Raw genomic sequence first — 15,143 nt, forward strand, 5'->3', positions numbered from 1 at the left:
AGTGGATTTTTAAGTCACCACTTCTATTCCTAGTGTCCAGCTTTCAGGCATCCAACTTACTGAATATAGTCTTTGTACGTGAGACCCTCAGCAAATAATATATTGCAGGTTAACAAGTTAATTAATAAAATGCTAAGTTATTATTAGGACAAATATTTTCAATGAGGATATACTGATTTGGTCTCCTGTGAAAAGACTGTCCTCATTATTCTGCCTAATTGTAATCAGTTATGAATAAATGAATTTGGGCCTTAACATTATTGTATTTTAGCTGAATATCGCCACAGAGAATTTTCATTAATTTGGAAGAATTGTTAACTTAAAAGCAGCTGCTGACTTGTTTTGGACAAGGTTGCCCTGGGTGTTTTGCTCGCATGAATAGGCCTTGTTAAAGGCTTGGAAGCCACAACAAGCAGAGCAGAGCTTCCTTCCTCATTATTTATGGTGTGTTACTGAAAAGCAATGTTATTGCTGGGCTCATTTCAAGTGGACAAATTTTACAGCTTACTTCCTGGTATATCTCTTACACCTGTTTTCAGCTGCACTGGAAGAGATTACTTTCAGATTTTTTTTGTTCTACTTAGGTTGATGTACCTATCGTCAGTCTGTATTGTTTTAACCATTGGCTGGTCACACTCAGCAGTATGAATCAGAAGTAAGGAGGTAGGTCCCAGTTCAGGGGCATGAGCAGGAAACCCTAGATTGGCACTCCAGTCCAGTGCTGCAGGAGTGCAGCATTTTCAGATGGAACATCAGTTACACTGGTGGCATGGCTATTAGAGCCACTGCCTCACAGTGCCACATTGGATTCCTTTTTGGAAATCTCCTTTTGGGAATCTCCTTTTGGAAATCTTCCCGTGTTCAGGCTGTGTTCAGCTTAAGGGTGAGGAGGAACAAGAAATAATCAGAGGGAAGACTGATGCATTCCAGACTGATGTGTTGTTACTTATGTATTCTGATAACTGACTCAGCATGATCTCCTTGATCACATTGACATATATACTGTATACCTTCACTCCCAAATTTCACTAGTAAAGCTTTTCTGCAGAACTGTGGATGTGCATTGTGCTCTCAATAATATACAGGCACATCCACAGTTCTGGACAACTTAAGAGTCAGTAAGTGACTATGATTCATATGATTAGATTGTTTTACAATGATTTAAAGTGTTAAACCTCAAACTGAGGGCTTCCAATTGCACACAACTTCCTAAAAATGTTTCATATTATCTATAATGGAAATGAATTTGGAAAATAGAATACAATGTGCACTTATTTCTATATTACTGATGGGGGATGAATCTCTTGGTGAAAACGTCTTTTAATAAATAATTGTATGAATTGACCCAAACATTTAAGGTCAAGTAGGCATGACCAAGGTCAGGTGCTGGAGATTCTGGCTGTAGATTTAGATGTGATGTCAGCATTCTGAGCCTTTAACACACTTGCCCCATGCTAATCAGGTTTGCCCTTGAGCTTGCTGCAAGCTCTGCTCCGGGTCAGTGGCAAAGGGCACATTTGGCAGCAATCCTGGAAAAAAGTTGTTTAGTTTTTGTAAAGTTTGTGATATGTAATATTGGTTGGTATCACTTGAAGAATTATATCATGGGATCAACATCTTCCTATGTGGTTGTAATATGATTTATTATGGAATTGGCTTTGAAGCCTGCCTGCATCTGTGGAGAAAGACTATACTGCCCCTGAACTTCTTGTGAGTTTGAACCACTTTTCAAGTTCTTCAGAGAGAGAAATTGAGTCAAGTTTGACCTGTAGTTTTTGGCTCCTAAATTCTAGCCAAACACAGAATCAGGCCTTTTGATACCTAGAGTTCAAGGAAAATGGCAAAATAATTTTCGGAAAAGCCTTATGGTACAAATCACAATGAAAAACGAAATTGTAAATGCTGGAAATCTGAAATGAAAATATCAACTGTTGGAGGGAGAAATTACATTGGTCCGCTATGTAGTTCCAGAATTTTACATTTTCATCACATGCACATAATTTAAATGGACGTTTCTTCCAAAGGGTAATTTAATAGTTGATTTATGAGATAAGTATCAACAGCTTCTTAGCCAATATAAATCTCAAGCTGAAAATTGTCAATATGTTCATCACTATTGTCAAAGTGAATTAAAACCCTGTATGGATTTGTTCAGAGGCAATGATTGCATTACAAGTACATACTTGCCAATATTTATTTGAAAGCAATTCAGAAAGGAAGTGGTGAGGTTGGAAGAGTAAAGCACTGATAGTAAAGAAAACTCAGGTATTCTCCCTGGAACTCCATGCATCATCTTAACTGGAACATCAGATCAGCCTGTCGCTTAAGTTCACGTGGGAAAATGTTTTAGGGGCTTGGGTTCCACTTAACCTGAAGACTTCCAGCCTGAGACTTCCACATACATTAGGCAGCTTCAGGCACTGATGTAATAGCTGCATATTTTCAACATTTCTTATTTTTACTCCTAATGAGATGTAGTTGAAAACCATATCACCACAGCAGAAAAAAATAGTTTTATTAATTCTAAAGGTAAGCCAACACCCCTTTGAGCTATCAGCTGTGTTGAAATGTATATTGGGGTGGTCCAGAATTTCCTGGGAACTTGCACTATGACTATGCCACATCCAGATCAAAGAGAGCCTTGAATGTCACAACAACACAAAGAGATTATGCAGTAAAAGATGCACACTATTATATGTGCTACGTCATAACTTCCTTTTGCTCCACCCCCATTTAACCCTCTCCAAATATAGCAGGAAGTAAATTATCTGCCACACTGAAATCAAAGGCAATCACTCCATATTCTCAACATTGCCACCTGAACTGAAATATAATGGTGTTAGTGGTCGGTAATAATGCTGAGAAGATGATTCATATGAGGTGGCTTACAGGTATACCTTTGTAACCATGGAAACCCATAATTTTTGTTATTCTCCATCAGATCCAAAACAGCTGGAATGCAGTCTCTGTTAGAAAGGAGCAGATTAATTGCCCTTGAATGCTCACTGTTGACTTTGGGTAAACTAATGGAAATGATTTCTGAGATTGAGTATACCCTAGTCAGCTGAACACTGCACATGTGAAAAAATGCAAACAAAGAAGTTTAAACTTTACAGTTTCAATGTGCGACTTTCAACACGCTTGCTAAAGCCAATCCACACACAAAGTCCAAAGGGAGATCAGCTCAGTTAATGGTTTTGGAAATTTCTTCAAGAATTGGTCAGATCTGAAGGGTCATTTGTTCTTTCCACAGATTCTAAATGTTCTGATGATTCTTTGGCTGCATTTTCTGGTTGTTTTGGATTTACACATTTGGATATGTTTGCTTTCTGAAGGAAAAAAATAACTAATGGTTGAATAAAAGTCACAGCCAAATGCCAGATTATGAAGGTACCTGTTTGTGGCAAAGGCATAGGGCAGCCTAAGGCACTGAAACCATACTAATATGTGCATGTAGCATATCCAAAACAACTGCCAACATGATAAACCGTTTTGGATGAGTATGTTCAATGAAAGCAACTTTGTATTTCTTGGCTCCTCTAAAAGACAGTATAATTGGAGGATGAGTTACAACAGAACTTTTTGAATGTGTGCTCTCAAAAATAATGGATGAAAAATAGCTGGGATGATCTCTCTTGTGCAGCCTCAGGGAATATGAGAAAATATATTTGGTGTTCATGCTGATAATGGTCATATAGAAAAGTTAAAGTGTTTCTGTAAAATTTTGAAGTGATTGTTTCCTGTACAGACACTTTTTCATGACTAGAGATAGAAACATAATAGGTGCACAACTTTAGTGTAAACAGAAATCTAAGTTAATTAAGCAAACGTGAAGAAACCAAGATGTCTTACTCGAACTTTGGTTGAGTGTGATTGTAAACATTTGTCAGTCTCCACAGCTCTCAGTGTGATTGGATAAAACTGTCCTTTGTTGAGGTAACCCAATGATTCTTCTCCAGGTTTCTGGTTGACAGATTTAGGTGCCTCCAGCATGCACTGAAAGTCAACCCTTAAAAGATGACAACAAACAAACGTGAAAACATTGATGCCACTGTTCTTTAATGAATAAGAGTTCATTTTCCAATTTTACCCTTCAAGGCAGCTTGGCTGTTGGTGGCCAATCTCACTTATCTGGGTATGGTTTTCTGATTATTTGAACACATGTGTGCCAGTATAATAAATTGATGGGACAAATTGGCTCTTTCGATGTTGTCATTTTCTGTAAATTCAATAAAGTTCTGAGCTATGTGGGTACCAAACAAATCTTCCTTCGAGAACTCAGCATCAGAAGATTCACCCTGTAATAATATTTAGATTTTGCTGCTCTTTCAACTTCCAGCTTAGGAACCCAGTGCTGTGTGATGAGATTTTTTTTATTATCACCTTGTTATAATTTACATCAAGATATCAATTTTACTTATTTGTAAGGAAACTTATGGAAATCATTTAAAGTCCTAGACATGTCCTAAATTGTGAGTCACTATTTTGGATATAATTTTCCATGTAAATCATAAATAAATAAAATAAGTAAAAGAACATTATACTATTATTAGTTAAGATTCATGAAATATTCACTTAACTAGAACTTCGTAAATAGATTGTTCTTTCCATCAATTTAATTGAATTTTACAACTAATTACAAAAAGCAAACTGCTTTGCAGCTGTCTGCCCGGATATTTGGGAGATAGGAGGTTTGAAAGGGTTGGCACCTGGCTCCTGGGATCAGGAGTGAGATCGGTTGGTCACTGCCATGTTGAGAAGGCTGCAAAGGACGCAATGCAAGAAGGATCTGTTTGACAAGCATCCCTGGATTGACAAACAAAACATGATTGCCCTGGGAGTAACCGCTGATGGCTGTGCCTAAATTCTCCAGCAATGCTTCTAAAGGACTGTTGCACAGGAAATGATTTTGCCTCATGCATGGCTGATACAGAAACCATGTTAGAGGCATAGGGGTGATTCACGCCCAGAAATGGCTGGTCAAATTTCTGTAGTGATGCAAAATATCTTGGAAGTGCTTGTTACTGCAATTCACTCCAGGAAAAATTGTTTTACTGTCACAAAATGCACACTATTCTGCAGTCACATCTCACTTTATTGGCACCCTATGCCACACAAAATAAAATATTAAATTGAGTTGTATTGAGTGCTCTGCCTGGGAAGTTTGTTTTGTTTTAAATGACCATCAATTACTTAGTATCATGTAATCACTTCATTTAACCTGTCTAAGCATTGCATGAATAAGAGCTAGGAGGGTCTGAGAATTTGTTGTGTTTCCTTTTCTCACACACCCTTTCAACAATCGAACCTTAATGTGCTAATAAAATCTGAAAAAGGAAGCATGTTCCGTTAAAGGACTTTGAATTAATAGCATATGAGTGGAATTCACCTACCTTGGGTTATTTTTTGTAATATTGTCTTCAACACAAGTTGGTCTTATCAAGTCGTTAAGAAAGGCCTATAATATAAAAAATTCAAGAGATTCTTAAATTAATTATATTTGTTTTATTATTATACCCAGACTTTTCAATGTATGTTTGAGCCTGCATCTGTCCACTGTGATATGGAGACAGAACTCAATAATGTTCATTAATATTCTTCCTAGTAGGAATGACAAGGGAGATTTATTTTCCTTCGTTCTTATCTGTTTCCTCTTAAATTCTTTATCAAGTAAACACATCCATTGAAAATGTCTTGAAAGTCAAAGAACTGCAGATGCTGGAAAACTGAAATAAAAACAGAAACTGCTGAAAGTACTGTTCACATTTCAGACTGGGACCCTTCATCAGAACTTTAAAGTGTCCCAAGCCTGAAGCTTTAATTTCTTCTCTTTCCACAGATGCTGTCTGACCTGCTGAATGTTTCCAGCTATTTTAAAAAAATTATTGAAAAAGCCTTGATGTCAATGTAAGTAAAAAAAATGATTTTAATTACGTCTCTCTCAAATCTTGAGCTCAATTTTGTAACATTGTAGCTACAGAACTGGCTCCCCATTTAAATAGCAAGCATGCTATAAACATTTTAAATGCACATTACCATTAAACTAACTGAAGTATAGGGAAACTAAACTATCCAAATGAGGAAGGTCCTGGATTCAATGATAAATCTTGTCCTGAGTTCAACTATCTCAAAGCAACAACCCAAATATAACCGCAGGTCCCACCTCGCAAATCCTCTTGGTTAACGAGAAGGAAATTAGCAAGGATTCATCACACCATGTATATGTGGGTCATGTATAATGTATTCTAAATTAAGTTTATGTGAACTTACATGTGTCATTTTCTTGTAATCTCATGGCATTTATACCCTGTCTATGTATGCCCACGAAATTACAAGACAAGGACAACTTGAACTTGAAATTGAGGTTCTTTCTAACATGCTCAAAAACTTCCATCTTAAGTCATCTCCAGAGTGGAGATTCTTTCATACTTCCAGCCCATTCTTGAATCAATCAATTTTAACAATTTATTTATTTCTTCAATTTCTGTTATCCCCATAACCAAGCTTAATTCGTTACCATAAACTGTGATTCCACTTGACCGATTTAGCTATGTGTTAACTCTGAAGAAATATCTCATGGAACCCCAAAGGTTATCAATGTCCTCCAAGCATCTTACACATATTCTTCTTGTCCAGTGATTAGTCACCCCAAAAACATAGAAGGCATTTTCCCCTCTGGACTATTGCCTTATGTTTGCCGTCACTTAACTGAGAGTACTGTCTAATGACTCACATCAAGGATTTTACAGTAGTGTTCTACAGACAACCATTGTGAGGGGTGTGACAGCAGGCAAGGATAACATCATCTACTATTCTCTCACCCAACCCCCCCTCCCCCCCAACCAATGAGCAACCAAATTAAGATAAAGACTATGCTGAGAGCAGAAATGCAAGTTCTAACCTGCATTGTATAAATCTTTTACTGCACATCCAATAACACATAATTAACATAATTCAACTGGTGTAAGTCAGATATATCATCATCTTGCTACAATTATGTTTCCTTCATTTTTCAGATGTGGGCATTGTTGGTAAGGCCAGCATGTATTACCCTTAAGGACATGGTGAAGTGACACCTTCTTGCACTGCTGTAATCCACCTGGTGGACTACTGCCACAATGTTGTTGTGTTGGGAGTTCCAGGATTTAAGCCACCAGCAATGATGGAATGGTGATGTGTTGTCAAGTCAGGATGGGGGGAAACTGAAGGTGGTAGAGCTTCCATGCAACTGCTGCCCTGGTCTTTCTGTGTGGTGTAGGTTGTTGCTTTGAGAGATGCTGAACAAATAAGGTAGGAGTGTAAATACAGTGCATTGTGTAGATGGTGCACCCTGTAGCCAAAGTATACCTTTGATGGAGGGAGTAAAAGTTTAGGATGGTGAATGGAATCCAATCTAGGGAGGTGTTTTATCTTGGATGGTGTCAAGCTTCTTGAATGTTGTTAGAATTGCACTCATCTGAGCCAGTAGAGAGTATTCCATCACACACCAGGCTTGTAGATGGTGGAAAGGCTTTGGGATATCAGGAAATGACTCATCATTGTATACTCAGCCTCTGATCTGCTCTTTTTATTTATGTTGGAGGTCCAGCTGAGTTTCAGATTAGTTGTGGAGGAATCTAGTGATAGTAACACTGTTAACTGTTAATGGTGTATGGTTCCCTCAATTTAATATATCTTCATAAAATTTAATAACTATTATAGATATTTAATGATATTAGAAATTATAGAATTGGTAGTGCGCTTTGAATGTTCCAGAATGTAAGAAGCTGCAGAGAGTAGTGGACTCAGTCCAGTACATCACTGGCATATCCTTCCCCACTATCAAAAGTATCCACATGAGGCGCTGCCTCAAGAAGGCAACATTTATCATCAAATATCCACAACCATCCAGGTCATGCCATCTTCTTGCAGCTACCATTGTGCAGGAGGTATAGAAGCCTGAAGTCCCACACCACCAGGTTCAAGAACAGCTACTTCCCTTCAATCATTCAGTTCTTAAACCAATCTGCACAACCCTAATCACTACCTCAGTATAACAACACTATGACCACTTTGACCATTTTGCACTACAATGGAGTTTGTTTTTTTTGTTCTATTTGTATTCTTTCTTGTATAATTTTGTATGGTTTATGTTTAATTGATGTTTTTCTTGTGAATGTTGAGTCTCTGATGCTATGTGACTGTGATGCTGCTGGAAGTAAGTGTTTCATTGCACCTGTGCATACATGTACTTGTGCATATGACAATAAACTCAATTTTGACTTTGAGGTATTTGCATTACTAAAGAAGATAAACTAACCTCAGCTGACATGTTCTCAGCAGTCCACCTCTGTTGTGGCTGTTCCATTAAAATATTATCGAATGATTCGGTGAGATTGCAGTCATATAAATCTGTGGGAGTAGTGATACAGCTATCCAACAATGGCTGAGATTTGGGAACTGGAAAGCTAGAATCTGAATGGAACCGTTGGGATCTTCTGGTTGGGTCAGGGAACTCTGTTGACATAATGATATCTTCAGGCAAAGGTTTCATGGTTTGAATTGAATTTTCCAGAAATGAAATGTTGTCAAAATCAAATCCAATCCCAGTGTTATTCCTGAGAAAAGAGAAATCAGTTAACAAGGCAATCAACTGAAGGTAACATTTCAGGTTGATAATCCTTCTGATGACCTACAGAGTATCTGCAGCATTATCGGTTTCCCTTTAGGAATAGCGGTGGTCTTTCTGCTGACCTCTGAGGAACTCTACATTTCCCTCTGGTTTGACAAATGACTATTGACTACACTCTGTTTCCTGCTACCTAATCCATTTTCCATCCATGCTACCGGACTGCTTTTAATTCTACAGGTTTTAATCCTGATAAAAGCCTATTATGCTTCACTTTGTCAGTTTGCTAAGTCAGGACAATGAGAAGAGGATCCTGGAGCAGAGAAGGTTATTTAGGCTAAGATTTCTTTCCATCTTCCTTGAGATGCCCAACATTTCAGGACAGAAAGGGAGGAGGAAATGGTGGGCCTATAGATACCTTTGATTACCATTTAGTGGGTCTGAGAGGGCCAGGAATGATCCCCCTGGCTCCACAAAATTAGCCATGGCCACTGCCACAACTGGTTCCACACCTTCCAAGAGGAACATCCCTACATTCTGTCCAAGGTCACAGCAGCCATTGGGCCCTTCAACAACTGCCTCCCAGCCAGATGTTAACAGATGTGGATCTATTGCTCTGAAAATTGGGGAGCCATTGGACACCCTCTGCTATTTTTGAAAAAGAGTGCAGAGGTTGAAATAAGATGAAGTGCGATTTCTGAGCTTTGGTGGAGAGCTATTTGCCTGATACCAGGCATGGGACAAGAGCTCATTTTGCTTATGCTGAAAATGAAGCAAATTCCACTTCTTTCAGAAGAAGGCCAATTGGAATAGAAAATAGATACAGACTGCCTTTAGGGGAATTTAATCTAACGTTGTTTACTTCTGCCTCAATTGACTAAAATATAATGTGGCAAAAAGCACATCAGGATCTGAGTTCTCATACCTCCTTACTGCATTTGTTTCACAGGGACGAGTCGCTTTTCCAGGCAACAGAAGTCTTTCCTGCTTTGGAACCTTCAAAAGAAAGATCAACAGTTTAACAAGCATGAACACAGAAACCCACAAATTATTGAGACAGGCGAAAGAAAATACCAGTGCCAGAAGTTGAACTAATGATAGCAATTGTTGAATACATGCTTCAGAAGGTTCACCCACCAGCCCTGGTCACTTCAGTTGTTACAAACAGATAGGACATACTAATTTTTATGTCCAATTACATTCTTTTGAAGTGTGTTCAATGTTGTAATGTTACGTTACACACAGCAAGATCCCAGAAAGAAGGTGATACCAATCACGTGATGTCAATGGAGGATAAATATTGGCCAAGACATCAGAGATGAATCCACATCTCTTCTTCAGAATAGAATGATTAGATCTGTTACATTTTACATTCACCTGAGAGAGTGGACAAAGTTTTAGTTTGACATCTCATTTGAGAAGCAGCACTTGCTAAAGTGCAGCTCTCCCTCAGTGAAATTTAATTTAGTTTAGTTTAGGTCCCACAAGCTTCTACAAGACTGGTGCCACTGAGCCAATGTTTTCATTTGCATTTTGAAAGTGAGATATTAACATTGGTTCCTTTTTATTTATGGGAATTGTGTACATAATTTCATAGTGACAGCACGTCCCATTTGAGATATATCAAAGCTTCTTTTCAAGTCCCTGTGCATTCAAGTCTCCTTCCCTGATATAAAGAGAAAATAATTGCACGGTACGCTTTTGTGTTAGCAATATGATCACATCTCAGTAGCTTGCTTGGCCTTCAGAAGGAGTTCATTCTTGCTGACCAAAAACAACAGGGTAATATGTGTGTTTGTGAAGTACAACAGTGGAAGAGGAAGTTCCGTTTCATTTCAGAATATTATGTGCAGATGGTTAAATATGCAGGAAACAGTATTAATCTGATGTTACTAAATCTAAACCAAAAATAATTGTTCCGATTACGTATATATCAATTTGGCTATTAAAGGGTAAGATTCTACATGTTAAAGTTTCATTGGCTTTGGACTATTAAAATATTAAAACCAATCTTAAAGTTAAAATTGAGTCTAATTTGATATTTATTTTTAAAGAAAGTCTAGGGAAGTAAGGAATCTGTACTTCTTGTCAAAAAAACTCAGGAATAATTTCATGCCATGAATAAAAATATTCACTGTTTGAACAATTCCACCCACCCAGTAAAGGAGGGTGTTGAGGCAGTTAAAAAATGGACAAGTACAGAATCACAGAAGATGGGAGGGGATCAAAATTTGCAAGATATTCTCACCACATGATGATTTAGTTATTCTGATGTCATATTAAAACCGGGCAGTTACAGAGAGCAGAGGCAAGCTTGAAATGATATTTTGTTGTTAATCCTTGTTTTATACCACATTAGTGTGTCCCTTTGATCATATGCCTTTCATTCAAAACAAATACCTTATAATAGTCATAGAGGAGACTTAAAGCAGCCACACTTTCATCATCACCATTAATGCTCATCATGGCTTTCGTTGCTGCAGTTAATGGGTTTTCCAGGTAGCTTTTCCAGGCTTCATCCTCATTGCTGACAGAATGCAACTGGAAGTTAACTCCCTCATTGTGCAGAACCATCACTGGCCTCATCCTGAAACAAATTCATCAGAATTGCCTTGAAAACCAAATAACCAGAGATCATTGGATAAAACCAAAATAAGGCCTGATGATAAATATGGTGGCAAATAGAAAAAAACAACTGTTTAATTGCACTTCAACCTGGTATGCCACAGACTTAATTGCCCCAGTTACAGAAATTTTGGTTTCAGTTGCACAGAGAATTGGGTACACTCATTGATACCACCTCTCAATGGACTGTTCAACAGACACTCAGGGCCAAAATTGCATGAGCGACAAGTTCAGAAAAATGTGGAATAAGAACATGTCATAGAATTTTGTATAGGCTGCTGAGTATAACAGTATGTCCAGTGCAGCTTGGACTCCAAACTATCCAAATGATTGCTTCAATGTCATCACATTCTGATGAATATTTCCTTCCTTCACAAAGGCATTGGTCAAGGGGACATACTTAGAACTGGATGCTAGAGCAGAATCCAGCTTGTTGTTTACACCTGAAATAAAATCATGGTTGATCTGATTTGACTGTTAAAAAGGTTAACTTTAGTAAAATAAAATGTCTGTGAAGTGTGTTAAGCAATGAATTGTTATCTGATCAAAACTGAAGTGAACAAGTAAACTTCACCAATTGCGAGAAATGATAGAATGATTAACAGAACTCTAGCATTGTGCTGTAAAATGTCATTGTCCATCCCAGAATATTATAATCTGAGCACATATATTCCTAAATACCTGCTTGAATGACACTAATGGCTCCTGTGATGATAATTCACTCAGTTTCATTATTGCCTGTTCTCTTTCCTATTTTTGAAATATGGTTCAAAAGTCAAAGCTTGTCACACCCCAGGGTGACATTTTAACTGTGGCACTCTCTGCGTCACTCCAAAATTTTGTTCTTCTCAAGCTCCTATGGACAATCTCATTTAGCAATCTACTTTTCAAAGCAAAATATGAAGTATCCTCAGAATTTGCTACCCAAAACAACCTCCCAGAGATAAAGGTTGCATTTTTGAGTTACATCCAGTGTTAACACCAGTGTATTGCTTTACAGTGTAACAGGTTAGAATATACATCACAGAAGTAAGATGATTTCAAAGGGTCACATTCCTAACAAGAGTATATGTTATGTTGCAGGGCAGAGAGATTCTAAGTCCTTTGGAACATAGAAATATAAATACGTTTTAATTTTCTTTTTAAAAGCGATTGATATTATCCCATTAGCAAAATGATCAACTCCACCAAATTCAATTTGGTTACATACCTTTTAAATCATTTTACATCTGCATGTAAGATTGGGGAAAATCAAAGTCTCATAAAAATGTATTTACTTAACTCTGAGTGAATGTTCTGCAAAATGCATAGCCTTCAAAGAAAATCCTTTTTTAAGTCAATAGCTCTCCACACAAATTCTCAGTTTGAATTTCCAAGGGAAATGGTGCTATATTCTGCCCATATTATACCATATTAGTGCTACCTTTGTGTGTGCCCATCTCTAACTCCAACACTTCCTCAACACAATGCAAGGAAACCTTTATCTGATTCCCTTCTACAGCCAAAGGAATTTAGAAACCAAGGCCTGAGGAACAGATTGTGCACGTTTATGCTAAACAAAGGAAACCCTTCATTGGTCATTTTTGGGGTTAAGATTTTTCAGCAAAAGTGGTTTCCTGTATTAGGGGAATACATTTTGTGCCACCAGAATTAGTAACATTATCAGTTTCAATAAATGAATAAATCAAGCATAAAACTTTGCTACTTCAGCTCAACAATAAGCCATCACAATTATGCAGCATTCATAATTATAAATACTAAAACATCTACTGGAAAAACTGTCAAACATTTCTTCACTAAAACTTCAGAAGTTCTTAAGAATTGATCTTCAATTGAATGCTCTAAAGGAAGTAAATTAAACACCTGAATTCATTTGGAAATCCCATAGCCAGAGAGTAAAAGTTAGGAGAAAATCAAAACAAAACTGCAGATGCCAGATACCTGAAATAAAAATCCCAAACTTGAAATCTGAAATAAAAGTCCTGTAACGTTAACTCTGCTTCTCTTTACATGGATGCTGCCTGGTCTGCTGAGTGTTGGAGTTTGAAGAGATTTGGTACGTCACCAAAGACTGTTGCAAATTTCTACAGATGTACAGTGGAGAGCATTCTGACTGCTTGCATCACAGCCTGGCATGGAGGCTCCAATGCACAGGATCAAAAGAGGCTGCAGAGTGTTGTAGACTCAGCCAGCTCCATCACGGACACAACCCTCCCCACCATTGAGGACATCTTCAAGAGGCGGTGCCTCAAGAAGGCGGCATCCATCATTAAGCACCCATACCATCTGGCACATGCCCTCTTCATATTACTACCACCGGGGAGGAAGTGCAGGAGCTCGAAAACCCACATTTAACGTTTCAAGAACAGCTTCTTTCCCTCTGTCAGCAGATTTATGAACAGTCCATGAACCCATGAACACTACCTTGTTATTCCTCTTTTGCACTATTTATTTAGTTTTTTAACTTATAGTAATTTTTATGTCTGTACTGTACTGCTGCTGCAAAACAACAAATTTCACGACATATGTCAGAGATAATAAACCTGATTCTGATTTTGACTTATCTGGACTTAGTTTAAATCCATTTCGCAGTGCTGAAAGAATTAATTCACTGTCTGATATAATTCTTTGAGAATGGAACAGGAAGCCAAAAAAAACTTCCATCCTTGTAACACTTTTACTGAATTATTACCAAGCCATACACAACACAGGTAATCTTCAGCTAATCACACGATCTTCCACACTTGCCTTGCTTTCTCTTAAAGGGACACACCTTAATGCTGCCAACCTGCTCATCTGAACTTCTATTTAGTAACATCAAAAAATGCTCTGGATACATTTGGGTAGGCAATTGAATGAAAAATATACAACTTTCTTTTATACATCTCCTTCAGAATATTGCAAAGTGCAAAAATATATTTTTGAAATATTTTAGCCTAGTAATTTCTAGGGTAGGAACATGTTCGGCACAGCTTTGTGGGCCGAAGGGCCTGAATTGTGCTGTAATTGTTCTATGTTCTAAATATAATTACTATTAAAATGTAATTAGTCTACCTGAGAGGCCAGACAGACTTTAGTTTCATGTACCGTTTGAAAGACCACTGCTGACAATGCAGCAATTCCTCAGTACTGAGCTGGAGTGTCAGTGTGGAACCAAATGGGGGTAGTATTAACAATCCAGAACCTGAGCTTTTTATAGTAATTTGCTTATTTTAAATGGTCCTACTGAGATCCAGATGTCAACCCCTTTTTTTTGCTGCAGATCAGCTCAACAGTAGTAAATGAACATTTACAATCTACAATCCTATATATAAATATGCAATCAAAAATATTGTGCAAAAGAGACATTTTGGGATTTTCACAGTGAAATAGAAGAAGATTCATTTCTTTCACAGTGATCTAAGATCACCAACAAGTCTTACATAACCCATCAATCAATGAAGTAAAGCATGTGATCATTGAATCAGAAGGTACAAGAGGTAATTTCCACTGTTGCACTCCCAGAGAGAACACAGCACTGCAAATATGGATCTCACAGGTATGTGACTCACAGGTATGCGACCCTCAGGTACCTATGCATTCATTTTAGTGGGTGGCAGATTGTTGCAGCCTGACTGTGTTCTCCATTTGCACAGGTGATGGCTGATAGCCCCTCACTCACACACAGGATCGAAGAAACAAACTAACTGCTGAAGGAATGCAACGTGTCGAGCAGCACCCGTGGGGGCAAGGACCTGTCAACTTTTGGGTTGAGATGTCCTAATGCAGGATCTCAAGCCAAAACATCAACAATTCCTTCCCCCCACAGATGCCGTTTGACCCACTGAGTTCCTCCAGCAGTTTGCTTTTTGCTCCAAATTCCAGCATCAGCAGTCTCTTGTGTCTCCATAAGATCAGAGAACCTGGCCAG

At 38.0% G+C, this 15,143-nt stretch overlaps 1 protein-coding gene across 2 annotated transcripts in view; it reads right to left on the reverse strand.

The window, feature by feature from the left end:
- Positions 1-15,143, reverse strand: part of LOC127581675 (grainyhead-like protein 3 homolog) — a 92,065-nt gene that overhangs the window by 29,686 nt on the left and 47,236 nt on the right. For both annotated transcript variants that reach the window (XM_052036277.1, XM_052036276.1), the window contains exons 2-6: positions 11,009-11,195; positions 9,534-9,604; positions 8,300-8,597; positions 5,394-5,458; positions 3,853-4,009 (exon numbers count right to left, since the gene is read on the reverse strand). In XM_052036277.1, coding sequence (XP_051892237.1) covers positions 3,853-4,009; positions 5,394-5,458; positions 8,300-8,597; positions 9,534-9,604; positions 11,009-11,195 — 778 coding nt within the window. The remainder of the gene's footprint in view (positions 1-3,852; positions 4,010-5,393; positions 5,459-8,299; positions 8,598-9,533; positions 9,605-11,008; positions 11,196-15,143) is intronic.

This window comes from Pristis pectinata, chromosome 22, assembly GCF_009764475.1.
Source record: "Pristis pectinata isolate sPriPec2 chromosome 22, sPriPec2.1.pri, whole genome shotgun sequence".
NCBI classification, from domain to species: domain Eukaryota; kingdom Metazoa; phylum Chordata; class Chondrichthyes; order Rhinopristiformes; family Pristidae; genus Pristis; species Pristis pectinata.